This window comes from Typopeltis vanoorti, chromosome 17 (genome assembly GCF_054136105.1).
Source record: "Typopeltis vanoorti isolate ZY-2024b chromosome 17, IOZ_Tvanoo_1.0, whole genome shotgun sequence".
NCBI classification, from domain to species: domain Eukaryota; kingdom Metazoa; phylum Arthropoda; class Arachnida; order Uropygi; family Thelyphonidae; genus Typopeltis; species Typopeltis vanoorti.
The window spans coordinates 96650451-96666826 of NC_143565.1; the positions used below are offsets into that span (position 1 = coordinate 96650451).

A 16376-nucleotide genomic window follows, 5' to 3' on the forward strand; every position below is an offset into this window, starting at 1 on the left:
TCCCTGCGTTAGCTGATTTTTTTTTATAGAAATATTCAGCAAAAAAAATCAACCAACTTAGACAACTCCCTTTACATATATTATGTTTTTGCTCTTTATAGGCCAACTACTGGACACAGAGGGAGAGGAAGGCCAAGTGAACAGTTTGGTAATATATAAGCAAACTTCTTTTTGAACATGAGGCTCATGAACCATCTGACATTTACTAATTGAGACAAAACAGAGCTAGCTGGGTCGCTTTCATATAATAGACTTTAACTCCAAATTCGTATAGCAATAAAATAGTTTTTTTGTTATATGAATATTTCTGTATACAAATCCTTATTCATGCATATATGATGTATATATGTATAATAAATTATGATGATGAAGGTACAGAATTACTTTACATGTTATACCAACCCTCACTGTTGAAAACGAATGAATTTGTATTTTAGTCGCCACAATTGGAATTTTATTAGTTTTTATTAATAATCTATTGAGGGTAACTAAATTATTATTATTATTATGCGAGTAAAAGGTATTAGTGCATTTATTTTATTTATTTATTTATGTTTTTTTATTATTATTATTATTGTTGAGATTTATTGTTATGGTATCAAGTTATTGGTCAATAGATGGCAGAAGTATACTTATTTGAGAAGCACAGGAACGTGTTCTGTTAATATGGTAAAAAGTTTATGACTAGTACCAATTCATGACATGATAACTTTACTGAAGGATGATGTAGAGTGGAGCAAGCTAAGACCATTAGCAAAGTTCGCTGCATGTGTAAATTTTTTGACAAGTGAAATTCCCGAAAAGTAGTTAATATTCTTAATCATGTCATCGGATGAGAAAGATACTACAGATTTAGATTGTAGGATTAAAGACGTGTCTTCACAAATTCTACCTGGTACCGAAGAAACTGCAGTAAATAAACCACGTAAAAATAAAAAGAAGGAAGCTGGTGTAATATATTTAGGAAGCGTTCCTCCACTGATGACCGTCACGAAAGTTAGAGCAGTTTTCAGCCAGTTTGGTGAAGTTGGACGAATTTTTTTACAACCAGGTAACATGCTAATAGAAATTTAACGCCGCATACGTTTATCTAGAAGTGGTATAATGATTGTTGCTGCTTTTTTTTTTTTTCATCTGTCATTCTTTTTTTATCATGATTTAAATTTTCAACTTTGTGCACTAACCGTTATTTTTTCACAAAAGAGCATACTTTCAGTAGAAAAATCCTGTTGTGGACACGTTTTAAAGGACTTTAATTCTCCTACCCCAAACACATTGTAAATAGGGAAAGGATTAGTAAAAGGTATGAAGTGTGAGAATTGAGGAACATTACTTATGTTTTATGTCATATTTCTTTATTACACACTGTTCCTTACTGAACAAAAAAAGAAAAAAAAACGGAATCTTCACTTTTCTTCCATTCTAGCAGAAGCCAGGACTGTTAATATATGCCAGTAAATCTTCACATACAAAAAAAAAAGTAGAGGGAAGCTGGAGTGATATATTTGGGAAGTATTCTTCCACTTCTTAATACAACGAAGATCAGTTTTTAGCCAGTTTGAAATTCAACTATTTTTTTTTATAACTAGGCAGCATATCTGTACGCAGATACAAGTTTTATGCAGTATAAATTTAGCTAGTAGTGGCATAAGGATTGTTGCCACATATATAATTATTTGAAATTTTTATTTTTGTATACTTCCTTTTTTTTATTTACAAAAGAAAGTACTTTTGTATGCCAATAAACCTTCACATAAAAAGAAAAATTAGGAAGCCCGAGTGATATTCTTGTTAGTCAATAGATAGCAGAGGAATGCTTTATTTGCAAAGCACAGGAATGTGTATTAAATTTAAATATATAACAAATTCCAGACATATACCCCTGAGGGTATATGTCAGGAATTTGATGATGAAGAAGAAAGTACTTTCTGTGAGAGACAGCAGAAAATCGTAATGTGATGTAGCTACAAAACTCTGTTGGAATATTGTGGACATAATTTAACACACTTGAACCTCTCCACCCTTCTTCCCAAACACATGCATGTTATAAGAATAGTTGGATGGGATATATATAATTTGAGAAATTCTGCTGAAAATTTTATAATTATCATAAGAATATGTAATACTACTATAATTGGAAACATTCTTTTAAAAAGTTTCTTCTATCATTTTTCTTGAAGCAAGTATTTTAAAAAAAATCCAGAAAACTTCCTCTTCATCTATTCTGCATTAGTATTTATATAGGAACTGTCTTTGAGTAGAATAATATGTATCTTTTGTTAAGAAAGATGAGGAGTGGAATGTTTTAGTGACTTTACACATGCAACTACATTAACCTTTCTGACCCACAGTACATTCTTTCTCCAGTGAGCAGCATTGAGATAACAGGTCAGAGAAATGGTAAAATTTTGTGTAAACAGATTATCATGATGTAAAACAGCCAAACTGGCCAAAGCACACATACAGTTAATAGATATATACTGGCTCTTATAACTTTAGCTGCTCTCAAATAGCATCCTTAGCATTAACTTTAAAAGCATAGTTCGCACTTATGTTTTATTCTTCGGCTATATATATATGTGTAAATAAGTTTTTTTAACTTGGGTAATGTATATTAGGGTTACCAAGTAATTTTATAAACTTGGTTATTTTACTCCTAATCCCAAGTAAGCAAACAGTTAAGTTTGCACCTTAATGTAGTTCAAGTCTAAAGGTGGTGCAACACCAGGGCAACTCATTGTAAAGGTGGGTAAAGCTCTGATCACTATTCTTAGTATTTTCCATAATGTAAAGCACATCTCACTAAGAGATGTATACTGCAAAACATTATGGGTGGGGTCACTACCCAGACTGGTTTCATCCTTTTTTGAGGTCTCCTCAGTGAGTAGCTAGACCCTAAATACCAAGGTTTTAGTAATACAGAGCCTTATCAACTCTACCTATACAATTTGCTACAAGGTGTTTTTATTTTGAATAAGAATCTTTGGAGGAGATATAGATGTAAATAAGTTTAAATAAATCAGAGCTTTACCCACCTTTACAATGAGTTGTCCTGGTGTTGCACCACCTTTAGACTTGAACTACATTCAGGCACAAACTTAACTGTTTGCTTACTTCGGGTTAGGAGTAAAATAACCAAGTTTATAAAATTACTTGGTAACTGTAATATATATATATATATATATATATATATATTGTTACTATCCATGGCAGCAGGCAGTTAGACATTAAGGCAGAGGGTGTTAAGAATCCCCTGATAACTAGATCACACTGCCATTGGAAATTGGACCTTCTTGGAATAAACTGTAGTCCTCTGAGCATTGAAGCATGGCTAACTGAAGAGCTAAATTGACTAAAATGGGTCTAACTTAACTTGGACTGTGTAAAGTTAGACCCAGTGGTGAAGAAATTCTTCACTTAAAAAACCGAGACATACTGTATTATAGACGCCAAGATAAGATAAGAATCGGTGGAGTTGGATTTATGATTAACAAAAAATTGAAGAATAACATAATAGAATTTGACAGTGTATTTATCAAATAGCAAGTATTTTTGTCCAAATCTCAAAAAGATACACTCTCAAGCAGAGCCATACAATTTTCTACAGGCAAGCAGGGTCCCCAAGGTAATAGTGTTCCATGTCCCTAATTTTTGTCCCCCCTTCAACTAGAGCCTCATGCACCTGTGCATGGATCTGCTCTCAAGATCATCCAAGTCTGTGCACCAACAATAAGTTATACTGATGAAGAAATTGAATACTTCTATCATGATGTATCTCAACTTTACAATAAAGGAAAGTATCATTACCAGCACCTTCAACTGGAAGTGATCATTGTATAGTATACAGTAAGATTTAAATAAAAGCCAAAAAGATAGAAGAAAACTGTTTTGAAGATTAAAGCAAACATGAATGTGTACAAACTCAACATTAAAAAAAGTTATACTCCAACATGAACTAAATAATAGATTTTAAAATCTTATAGATTTTTATAGATATATCTTATAGATAATGAAGAAGAGCTGCTCATCTGCTGCAACCCTCATGCTAGAGGATGCTACTGGACGACGACATAGATAACAATGCTGATCCATCAGAAAGTAATGACATTATTATCCAAAACCTTTTACATTGCTCACTTGAAATAGCTTATACCACAGACAGATGGGCAATTAATAGCCCAAATCTATGATAGAGGAGAAATACCAAAGGAGTTTATGAAATCAACCATAATACCAATACCAAAAAAGAATAATGCAAACAAATGCAGCCAATTTAGAACAATAACTTTAATCCCAAATGTTAGCAAAATTCTATTAAAAATTATTCAAAATAGAATTTATTCAAAAATAGATTGTCTATTGGATGAAGATTAATTTGGATTCAGAAAGAATAAAGGAACACAAGAGGCAATACTCTGTTTAAGAACAATAATAGAGAGAAGATTAGACCTTAGTCAAAATACATACATTTGCTTCCTTGATTTAGAGAAAGCATTTGATAAAGTAAACCAACAAATACTCCTAAATTGTCTAACTAATATCGGCATAGATTTGAGGGATAGGAAAATAATTGATCAAATTTACAAAAATCAAAATGGACGGATTAAAATCAAGGATATTTAAAATGATAAGGAGAAAATAATAAATATAAGGAGTGGAGTAAGACAAGGATGTATACTTTCACCACTTTTATTTAATTTATATATTAAATTCAGGCCATTCAGGAAACTAAAGATAAAATAAATAGTGGCATAAAGATAAATGGTGAGCAAGTCATATGTATGAGATTTGCTGATGACATAGCCCTTGTAGCAGAAAATAGAAGATCGTTAAAAACAATGCTAGAATTACTAAATAATAACCTTGAAAAATATAAAATGAAAATCAACACAGATAAGACTAAAATCATTGTTACAGGCAAAATCCCTATCAATATAGAGCATATAGACATCAGCGGGAAACAAATAAAACAAGTGAAAAGCTTTAAATATTTAAGAAGCCTAATAACAGAAGATGGCAGAACAAATGAAGACATAAGATCAAGAATAAACAATGCAAAAGACCAATTCTCTAAGATGAAAAGCATTTTAACAGGAAACCTCAACCTACAATTGAAAAAAAAAAAATTAGTAAAGACATTGATATGGAACATTGCACTGTATGGATGTGAAACCTGGATTCTAGGCAGAGAAGATGTAAGATGATTGGAGGCTTTTGAAATGTGGTGCTGGCACTGCATGAGCAAAATAAAATGGACAGAAAAAAAATCAATGAATAAGTCCTGAGAGAGATAAACGAAACAAGAACTAATTAAATCGATCGAAATTAGAAGGGATAGGTGGTTTGGACATACTTCGACATGATGGACTTGTGAAAAGAATAACTGAAGGCAAAAGAAGAGGCAGACCAAGGAAAAGCTTTCTTGACCAAGTCAAAGACAGCACGGGTTTGAGAAGTTACCAGGAGGTTAAGAAGAAAGCCAATGACAGAGCGGAATGGAGGAAATTGCTGCTGAGCTACCAGTCCCAAGACTGATGCAACTGATGATCGACAGAACAGAAACAAGAGAAAACACTGAATTGTGCAAAACAATCAGAATATCACAGCAGAAATATTTAAATTAAAGATGTCAAGAAATTATATTCTTGGCATCTTTAATTTATAGTATAACCAAGTGGAAAAATTTGCAAGAAAATTTAATTGTAAATTCATACAACAAACAATTGAAAACAACCATAGTCTCAAAAAAGCCAAACGACAATTGATGAACAGTAATATTATTATTACGGGCGACTCCAAGGAGTCCTTAGACGCATCGAGGGAGGCCCTAAACATCATGTTCATCACAACTATTCGACATTTACACAGTATCTATTCATACTTTGCCTTGAACTCATTCACTGTCATAGCACCCACAACAGACTCTGGCAGCTTATTCCACTCATTCACTACTCTAAAAGTAAAAAACCCAGATCTAACACCCTTACTAACCACACTCTTGCCCAGCTTCCATGGATGTCCCCTAGTCCTCCTACCACCAGTCTTGTTCTCAAAAATATCCTCTGAATTAATCCTATAGAAACCCTTCAGCAATTTGAATGTCTCTCACATCTCCCCTTTTCCACCTATCAACCAATTTCTGCAACCCACAAATCTTCAGCCTGTTTTCATAAGGTTCATTCCATAGACCTGCTATCATCTTGGTCACTCGCCTCTGGATCCTCTCAACCTCTTCCTCATCAAGAAGAAACCTAGGTGACCAGGTCTGGGCACAGTAGTTGAGATGGGAGTCTTATCGAGGCTCGATACAGAGGAACAATAACTTGCTTGTCTCTGCTCGTCAAAGTATTCTTCAGCATCCAAGTGATTTGATGAGCTGATTTAGCCACTTTTGCAATATGCCCTCCTAAACTTCAACTCCCTATCCACCAACACTCCCAAGTCCCTGGCCTTATCAATCTCCTGGAGTACAGTTCCACCAATATGATATACTGCTGCTAATCTTTTCACCCCAAAATGCATAACCTTACATTTTGCCACATTAAATTGACATCCATTCTCCTTAGCCCAGAACTCCAATCTATCCAAATCATCCTGCAAAATTTTGACATCTGCTTTCATTATTGCCCTACCCAACTTTGCATCATCAGCGAACAAATGAACTGTTCCTCTCAGTTCCTTCCCTATATTGTTAATGAACAAATTAAACAGCAGTGGTCCAAGAACAGAACCTTGCGACACACCATTAGTCACAGGCCGTCTTTTGGACTCTACTTCTGAGTAAACTACTCTCTGGTATCTCTCCATCAACCACCCTCCTATCCATCTCACCAACCCTATATCCATTCCCATATGTTGCAGTTTACGGATTAGAATTCCATGTGGTATCCTGTCAAAGGCCTTAGCCAAGTCCAGCAGTATCACTCACTATAAACCCTTTACCCTTATCCAGTTCAGCCATCACTGTGTTATAAAACCTGAGCAAGTTACTGAGGCATGATCTACCCTTCACAAAACCATGCTGTCCTCCATACAGTATCTCATTTTCATCAATCCATTCCTGTATTTTTCCCTTGACTACTCTCTTCAAGACCTTGACAACAACAACTCCTGATATGCTGATCGGTCAGTAATTTACAACAGTAGTCTTGGATCCTCCTTTATGCAGTGGAACTATTTTCCTCTGTTTCCACCCCTTTGGGACTAAACCAGACCCGAGACTCGGATTAAACAACATGGTCAAGGGCACTGACAATTCTTTAGCTGCTTCACGTAAGCCCCGTGCTGGTATACCACCCAATCCCACAGATGTATTCACATTAAGGTAATAGACTATTCACTTCCACTTCATTCACCATGATTCCCATATAAACTAATGGTTCCTTCATTCCTTCAATGTCACCACCTGGATGATATACTCTTGCAAAGTGCTCACTATATAATCAGTCGATATTCCACTATATCGACTGATTCAGTGACCTCCCTACCATCGACATTCCTTAAAATCATTCTGCCTTTTGCATGCATGGCTAATTTCCTTTCATAATCCTCTTTTACTTTTCTTACCACACTCATTACCCTTCTGGCCTGTGCTTTATAACGGTCATGTGCCTGCAGGTCACCTTCCTCCTTAAATTCCTTCCACAGTTGTTTCTTTTTTTTTTTTTTTGCAACTAAGTTTAATGTTGTTATTCATCCATTTAACCCTTACGTGATTTACTATTTGGACTCTAGGTATACAGTCAGCCATAACCTACTGCGAATGCTCCTTGACTTCTTCCAATGTCCTATCAACATCCAGCCCTTGCAGTTTTACATGCCATGGCAGTGAACCAAGTAATCTCCTAAGCTTGTCATACTTGCCAGCACGGTAATTCCACATGTACCCTGTCTTAATCGAAAATTTCCCACATTTAGCCACCTCCCAGGTCAAGATCCTATGATCACTCTCACCAATAGGTGGCAACATGGTCATATTCATTACAGTCAAATTCTCAGCTGCTATTGCACTCTCGAACCCCTGGTATTTTTCATTACATGCTGTCTCAGATAGTTATCCCTTAGTAACTGAATAAACACATATTCCTCGCATTGCAGTCAAACTAAGAGGTGGAACTGTAACTAGAGATAGGTATGCTATAGCAAAAAGAATTGAATAATTTTACTTAGTATTATATCAGGATGGCAAATTAAATGAAGAAGAAGAAAACTACAAAATAACTGAAGTGTCACAGATTCTACCAGAAGAAGTTATGTGGAGCAATCAAGGGTTGCAAAATGGAGAACTGCCGGTGAGAATAAAGTTATAGGTGAACTAAAAGCCGGTGGGGGAAATGATCTACAAAATCTTGGCAAAACTATTTACCTTAAGCCTGAAGAAAAATGATGTACCAAGAACATGGAAAAAGGCTACCCTAATTCTGATACATAAAAAAGTGAGGTAGAAGACTTGACAAACTACCGACCTCTCAGTCAACTATCAGTCTTTTACAAAAGTCTTGACTCAAAATCTTTGTACAACTCTAGACCTAGCACAACCAAAAGAACAGGCAGGCTTTTGAAGTGGCTTTAGTACAATGAATCATATTCATGTTGTGCAACGGATTATGAAATGGTGTAATGAATATCAGTTACCATTATGTCTTGGTTTTATTGATTATGAGAAAGCCTTTGATTCAGTAAAAATTTGTGCAGTATTTAAAACATTATGAAACCAACAAATGGAGGAGCCATACGTCATAACCATCAAATCAGTATACACCAATGCAACAGCAGCAATTTATTTCAATGGAAATATCTTTGCTGTGGAAATACAGAGAGGCATAAGATCTCCAAATATCACAATATCTCCAAAATTATTCATAGCATTCCTAGTAAAAATACTCAAACTTCTTGATTGGAAAGAAAAGGTCTGAAGATAAATGAAAGATATTCAAGCCATTTACATTTTACAGATGACATAGTTATCTTTACTTCAACTGTATATGAATTACAGACTCATATCCATGAACTCCAAATTGCTAGCAAAAGAGCTGGCCTAAAGAAATCCCAAGTTATGCTCAATACCTATGTCCAACTAGAAATAATAAAAAATCAATAATGATGAAATTAAACAAGAAGACAACTACACATACTAAGGACATAGATATCAATGGAACAAAATATCGTGGACAAATTTAAAAGATGCACAATGCTTGGGTAGATAGCATTTGGAAGATTATGTCAGTATTCAAACGCCAATTACCATTATCCTTGAGAAGGAAAGTTTTAACCAATGTATTCTTCCTATATTGACATATGGCTGTGAAACATGGACACTAAACGCAAAGAAAATTCAAAAATTAAGAACAACTTAGTAGTAGTAGTATCGAAAGAAGTATGCTTGGTGTCACAAGACTGGATCACAAAAAGGAATATGTGGATAAGAAATCAAACCAAAGTCTGACATCATAGGATGAGTGAAGTGGCGATAGGCTGGGTAGTTACTCTAAGTTACCCTAAAGATGGTCAAAAGAAGTACTGGATTAGATTCCTTGAGAGGAAAAATGACCAGGACTTCAACCCAGATCACTGTGGATATCATCAGATTTGCAGGAGTGACATGGGGAAGGAGAGCCATTCATCCAGCAGAGGATTGACAATGGCTGATGATGATGATGATATATATATATATATATATATATATATATATATATACACTTTCTGAAATGGGCTACTAATGGAAAGAAATCAGAAAAACCTGATATGCAAGTTGCATAATTTTCTTTGGAGTTGTTTGCCATCCATGAAAGAAAGAGAGAGAGAGGCACATCAGCATGAAACAACATGCACATAGAAGGTAAATTCTACCTGTGCGTGTGCATGCATGCATGCCCATGCACAGCCAGTTCTGGATAATGCAGTGTGCTTTGATGCTGAGGATTATTTGTTACTGAATTATTGGTTTCAGTACATAGGCAGAATTAGCCAGGACATTACTCTTATTACTATGTAATAAGAGTAATGTCTTGGCTAATTTTGCCTGTTTTACATATTTTCTATATAAATGCAGAGGTGATTATTTATATCACCACCAACAAGAAACAATAAGAAATTCGTTGCTGACTCCACCCTCCCCTTGTTATTAAACTTTAAATAGAAAATCCTAATTAACTTGATCTTTAAAGCTAGAAGGCAGTTCTGTAAATAGTTAAACTATGGGTTGACCTGTGTTTTCTTCAGCCATACCTCTTAATGAATACAAATTGTGTGTAGTGTAGTGTGCCATTTCTCTACTATAGGAACTTCCTTTATAATGCTGCATTGCAATAACAATTATTATTATCATTATATCACACCTCCAGAGAGTCCAAAGACTCATTGAGGGAGTGCATCAATTCTACATCTCACTACTCCACCAACCTTCATCATCTAACACTAACGGCATCTATCGCCGACTACCACAACTAGTGCTTTCACAGACAATCGCAAACATCCATGCCCATGGCGGGATTCGAACCCACAACCTTTTGGCTGGAGAGCGGATAAGCTAACCACTTGGCCAACCAAGCTGGCAATTATAAGGACTTACTGTGATTTCAGTTAAGCTGATTTGATACTAACTTAAAATTAAAAAATAAATTAGTGAAAATGGAGCTGCTCAAGTGTTATAGTTCGCCCACCGTTTGTAGATCTCTCCTTAGCATTTTGCCAAGAATAGTCGATTCATGCTGAAGGGGAAGAAAGAAATGAAGGATGTACGAATTGGTCGCCAAAATGCGAAATCACGTGCTTTCTTGTCTGTCGCTGTACTAATACTAGCTTGATTTTTGTTGTCGCTTTTTTGCATTATTTTTTTATTATTAATTTGTATGATGGATCCAGTACAGTCAACAAGTTCTGTTGTTAAACGTTTCAGTAGCTCTTGCAAAAGAATATTGAATAATGTGCTGACATTCTGCGAAAAAGAATCGTCTCCTTGTTCCCCTTTCTCAAGTCATAAAACATGCAAGTGCAATTGCAGGTGTATCGGGGTCGACTGTTAAAAGAATTCGTAGGGAATCAAAAGGTGAAGGTAAGCCAAAATTTCAATCTCCTAAAAAAAAAAGCGGCAGAGTAAAGAAAACCATCGAAACCGTAGCTTTGAATGATTTTGATGTAGACGTTATAAGAAGAACTATTCACGAATTTTACGTGGTCGAGAAAAGAGTGCCAACCGTTCCGAAATTGATTCCCGTGCTTAAAGAAAAAATTAATTTTCCTTGGAAAAGAGAAACTTGAAGGAAAATACTTCATGAAATCGGATTTTGTTTTAAAAAGTCCCAGAACAAAAGGAAGCTTATCATGGAGCGAAGTGACATTGTTTTTTCTAGAATGCAGTATTTGAGAGCAATAAGATGTTTCAGGGAGAAAAAAAAAACGATTGTGTATCTAGATGAAACTTGGATCGATAGTAATTTAAATTATGGAAAATGTTGGCAGTCTAAAGAAGAATGTGGAGTGCTACAAACCCGAAATGCCTCGTGGCGCATAATAATTTTGTGTGCAAGTTGAGAAATGGGTTTTTTACCGAATTCAAACTTACTATACAAAGCCAATTACCATAGGCAAATGAATTCTCTGATCTTCGAAAAGTGGGCAGAAGAAAAACTGATTCCAAACCTTCCTAAAAAACGCTGTTGTTATAATTGATAACGCTTTATATCACTCTATTCCAAATTGGTCTAATAAGAAGCAAGTTCTTATGGATTGGCTCTCTGCAAATAACATTTCTCATTCCCCAGATATGCTAAAAATTGAATTGCTTAACTTGGTCAAAAGAAACTCACCCACAACTAAACTATTTAAATTTGACATGATGCTCAAAGAGCATGGATTTCTAGCTTTGAGGCTACCACCATATCATTGCGATATTAATACTATTGAGTATGTTTGGGCAGAAGTGAAAAGTTTCATTCGCCATCGCAACGTAACTGGAGATATTGACATGTCGAAACTTTTTAAGCTTTCAGAACAGGCGATTGAAAGTATTACAGTTCAAAACTGGGGAAAATATTGCTTTCATGTCACCTCATTGGAAAATATGTATTGGGACAGGGACGGAATTATCGAAGAATTATGCGAACCTTTGGTGATCAGTTTAAGTGAAAGTGATGGCGATTCAGGTGACTATGAAAATTAAAAGGATTTGATAATGGTATTTTTTTCCAACCATTTTTTGCATGGGTTTGTTAAAAGAGTCGCAACAAGTCATAAATGATTAATCGGTTTAGGACATTAAAGTGTCTCAGTTCTCTCAACTGTAAGTTTAGAATATCTAAGTTCATTTGAAAAAATTTTTGTTTTTCTGTATAATTATTTTTATTTTATAGAAAACTTTCTTAAAAATAAACTTAGTTAAATTTTTGTTTTATGCTATACCTTTTTAATTTTGTTAATACTCTAAGTACATTTTTCCAACTGTTATACAAGCAAAATAGTTACACTTTAAAAACTACAATGTTCGTAAAAGAAAAGCTAAATTTTCCGACCTGTAATAATAACAAACGCATCCCAGAAGACAGATTGATTACCCTATTATCAGAATGGATTCTCCTTTTTCTGACATATGTAGAAGTATCGAAGGACCTCTAATCGAGAGGCGAACTATACCAACTCACAAAACTAAAATCTACAATAATTATTTACTAATTAGTTTATTTTTTTTAAAATATATTAACATGAAAAATACTTGGATGTTGAAAGGGAACATGATAACCATTTTATAAAATCTTCAAATTTGATTATTTAAAGGATTTTTTATTTTATTTTATTTATTTTTAATACATTATTTATGATTGAGACAAAAACAGTATAAGATTGGATACAATGCAGTAAGTGAAGAACCAAGAAGTGTATGAAGGGATAAAATTAATATAAATTAGAAACATGAAATAGCAAGAATAAAAATGTAATCCAATAAACATTAAATTGCAAAATAAGCAATAGCTTTTTTAGCTGGAATATTTATGACAAGTCACACTATTATCAGTGTGATGGTTGGAAGGAAAGAGAGTGAGTTATGAGGGTACTGTGCTTGTGAGAGATATGTTTTAGAAATCCTAATCAAACTGATTTGATTTTTGGTTTTTCTTGAATTTTCAAGATTTATGGTCACTTCAACCAAAATCAAGCTAGCTTTGTCTCATATGAAGGTGTGAAGACTTTTATTTCCTGAAAATGTAATTTTTTTTTTTTCCTTGCTGAAGCAGAATAGCCTGAGAACATAGATTTGAGAGGCATCATACATTCAAGGCCATTTTATGGTTTAAGCCATAGAACTCTTAATAACCTTCTTAATGTGTACAGGCTATGTTAATAATACCCAAGTTTAAAAACACAGTATCATATACTTTCAGTGAAAAATAATAGGATTTTAACAGCAAGCGTCCATGCCTCTGTTTATTAACATTACCCTCATGGCCAGAAGGTACTATTTCTTACCAATACAATAATACTAATATAATTATTATTATTATTATTACATAGCACCTCCAGGGAGTCCAAAGACTCATCGAGGGAGGGTACCTACTCTACAACTCTCCGTCTCCACCAACTGCGACCACTTTCATCATCTACATCACAGATGTTAAATTGTGAATGAAGCTATGTTGTGTAATTTATTTTTTTTCATTCACATTTAACATTGCTTATTAAATATTAATCATGACTTATATAAAATTATTTATTATTCCTTAATTGAGAATTACTAAATAAATATTTAATTAAAACCTGACCTATTATTAGTTTATAAAATAATAAAATGTATAGAATTTTGTATAACCAAATATATATGGTGTAACGTAAAGTGTTATTTTATATTTAACTGTATACGTAATCAATAAGTTGAAGAAGTAGCTTAAATATTCTATTGTTCTTATTTGTGAAATATTTAATGTTATGTAATCACTCATGTAGCAGTAATATAGCATACATTACATTGGCGAAATGTTTACGCTTAGTCTATTGTCATGGAAACGCACGCGTAAACAACCACGAGTGGAGTAGAACGTGGCGTTCGAACGTAAGGGGGGAGTGAAGGTCATATAGAATAGAGAGAAAAAGGGTAAAGAGAAAGGAAGGTCATAGATAAGATAGAGAGGAGAGAAGAATTATTATTAAGCGAGTGAGGAGAGAGTTTTGCGGAACCAAGATTATAAAATCCTCAGGGCAGAAATTTATGAGTAAAGTGTTCGGAAGTGAACCTATAAGTAGTGAAACATAAAGTTTAATGTTATAAGCGAAATCTGCTGTTGTTATGAAGAAAGGTTGATGCCGTAATCAGATAAAAGGAAACTGGACAGTCAATGCGAAAATTCTGATTAATGCCAGTTAATCTGGATTACGATTAAATTCTATGTTGCCCTAGGAAAGAGTTATATTGATTACTTGGAGAAAAGTGAACAAGAAAAGATATCAGTACTTAATTACTGTTGTTTGGAATAGTGAAGTGCGACTAACAATAGTACAGTTTAAACTGTGGAGAATTTTTATTATGTGTGTTCCGCTAACGTTAATTAAGTTTGTTCATAAGTGCTCTCTCAATAAATTGATGTATTGAAGAATCTGTCTGGTAAGAATAGTTGTATAAGTTTGTCTAATTTAGCATTAACTGTGATATATTTCCGATGCTCAAGGTCCGGAATATATTTGCTTGGAATATTGCTTACGTAGTTTATTGCCTGCTGTGAATATAAACATTGAGCTGATAGATTTGTGAAGACTGATTAATTGTGAAGTTGTTATGTTAACCTGAGATAAGTAGATTTGTGTTTTTGAGACTGTGAATTGTAAATGGAAGTTAGAACATTGATTTAGCATGAGTGACCTAAGAAGTTGTATTAAGTTAATTGTATAGTTCCATTTTAAAATAGAGTTCTTGTATTTGTTAACCATATCATATATTAAATGTTTTATTTTGTTGATCTAAATATTGTGTTTGCCTGAATTCCTTATTATTGCACCGTTCATAAATATTCGAATCTTGCGGGAACCCCAAGTGGAATAGTAAATAATTCGGCCTAAACTAATGAGAAGACTGCTAACTTAATTAAGAATTGATCCTACTATTTTATATAGACTAATCTAAAAATAGGGTGGCGCAGTATAATTATAAATTTCCCTACTTTTGGATCGGTGATCATTTCGTAATTAGTTGTATTATTCATAAAGGTGACTTGAAACTAGATAGATTTAGAACACCACAGAAAAGAGTCGTCACGACAAATGGCGCAGTCGACAGGATGTGATTTAAACGTTAGAAATTAAATTTAACAACTGTAAGTTAAGAAATTGAACTTAACTTTGATGATAGCAATCATAGAAATACTCCCTGTAATTTTAGAAAGTGAAATAATTAAATCACAGTGAACTGGTTATAATCTGGAGTCAGGCAAAGATAAAAGTTTATATTAAAATAGAAAGATTGTATTATTTGAATTAGTAATTTATTAGTCATTATGGCTATTACATCAAGCTCTGGAATGAATGATAGTGAATTCTTTCGTACGGTAAACCCGCAACAGGTTTTTCCCCAATTTTCAGGTGAAGAATCAGATGATGTACTATTTTTCTTTACCTATGTTGAAAAACTTAGAGAGATAGCAGGTTGGACTGATTTTCAATTGCTAGTTTTGATTAGAAGTAAATTAATAGGTAAAGCAAAAACATTCTTATATTCTTCTCCAATACTTCGGGAAACTTTTGAGTATTCAAAATTTAAGGAAACTTTGTTATCCCAATTTTGTAAACTTAGAAATGTAGGTCCTAATTTATGGAAGTTACAGAAAATTATTCAAAAGGATAAGGAGACTGTTACTGATTTCCACAATCGTTTATTAACATTGGCTAACAGTTTGAATGTTACTGCTGAAGATAAACCTCACTTAGATTGGGCAGTATTCCAACAATTTAGACAAGGTCTTAGGCAAGAATTGCGAGAAACAGCCTATAAGAAGAAAATTTCCACCTTAGAAGAGTGTGTCAAAACTGTCAAGGAAAGAGAACAAATATTAGGAGACCTTTATCCCTCAACCAATGTAAATCTTGTGAATGTTGTGAATAAGACTGACACTTCCTTCAACCAATCAGAAATAGAGAAGAGAAGTAAGGTTGAAAAGGGAAAGGCAGAGAAAATAGGAGAAAATATAAGTAGTGTTAACTACATGACTGAAAGTAAAGAGGAATTTGACAAGAAACTGATGACAGAAGTAAAAACCTTGATTCACCAAGAAGTAAAAAAATTAAATCAGCCAATCATGGATAGTCTTGATGAAGTTGTAAAGCAATTGTCGACTATTACCTTAAGATCTCAAGGAAATCAAAATCCCACTACAAATGAGATTAATGAGATGATCAAA

General features: G+C 34.0%; 1 protein-coding gene across 1 annotated transcript in view; it reads left to right on the plus strand.

Moving 5' to 3' along the window:
* Nucleotides 1-654: 654 nt before the first annotated feature.
* LOC150097666 (activator of basal transcription 1-like) overlaps nucleotides 655-16376 on the plus strand; it is a 42906-nt gene continuing 27184 nt past the window's right edge. Inside the window, exon 1 of the mRNA XM_090407301.1 lies at nucleotides 655-1051. Within this exon, the coding sequence (XP_090263427.1) occupies nucleotides 823-1051 (229 nt within the window). The 5' untranslated portion in view covers nucleotides 655-822. The remainder of the gene's footprint in view (nucleotides 1052-16376) is intronic.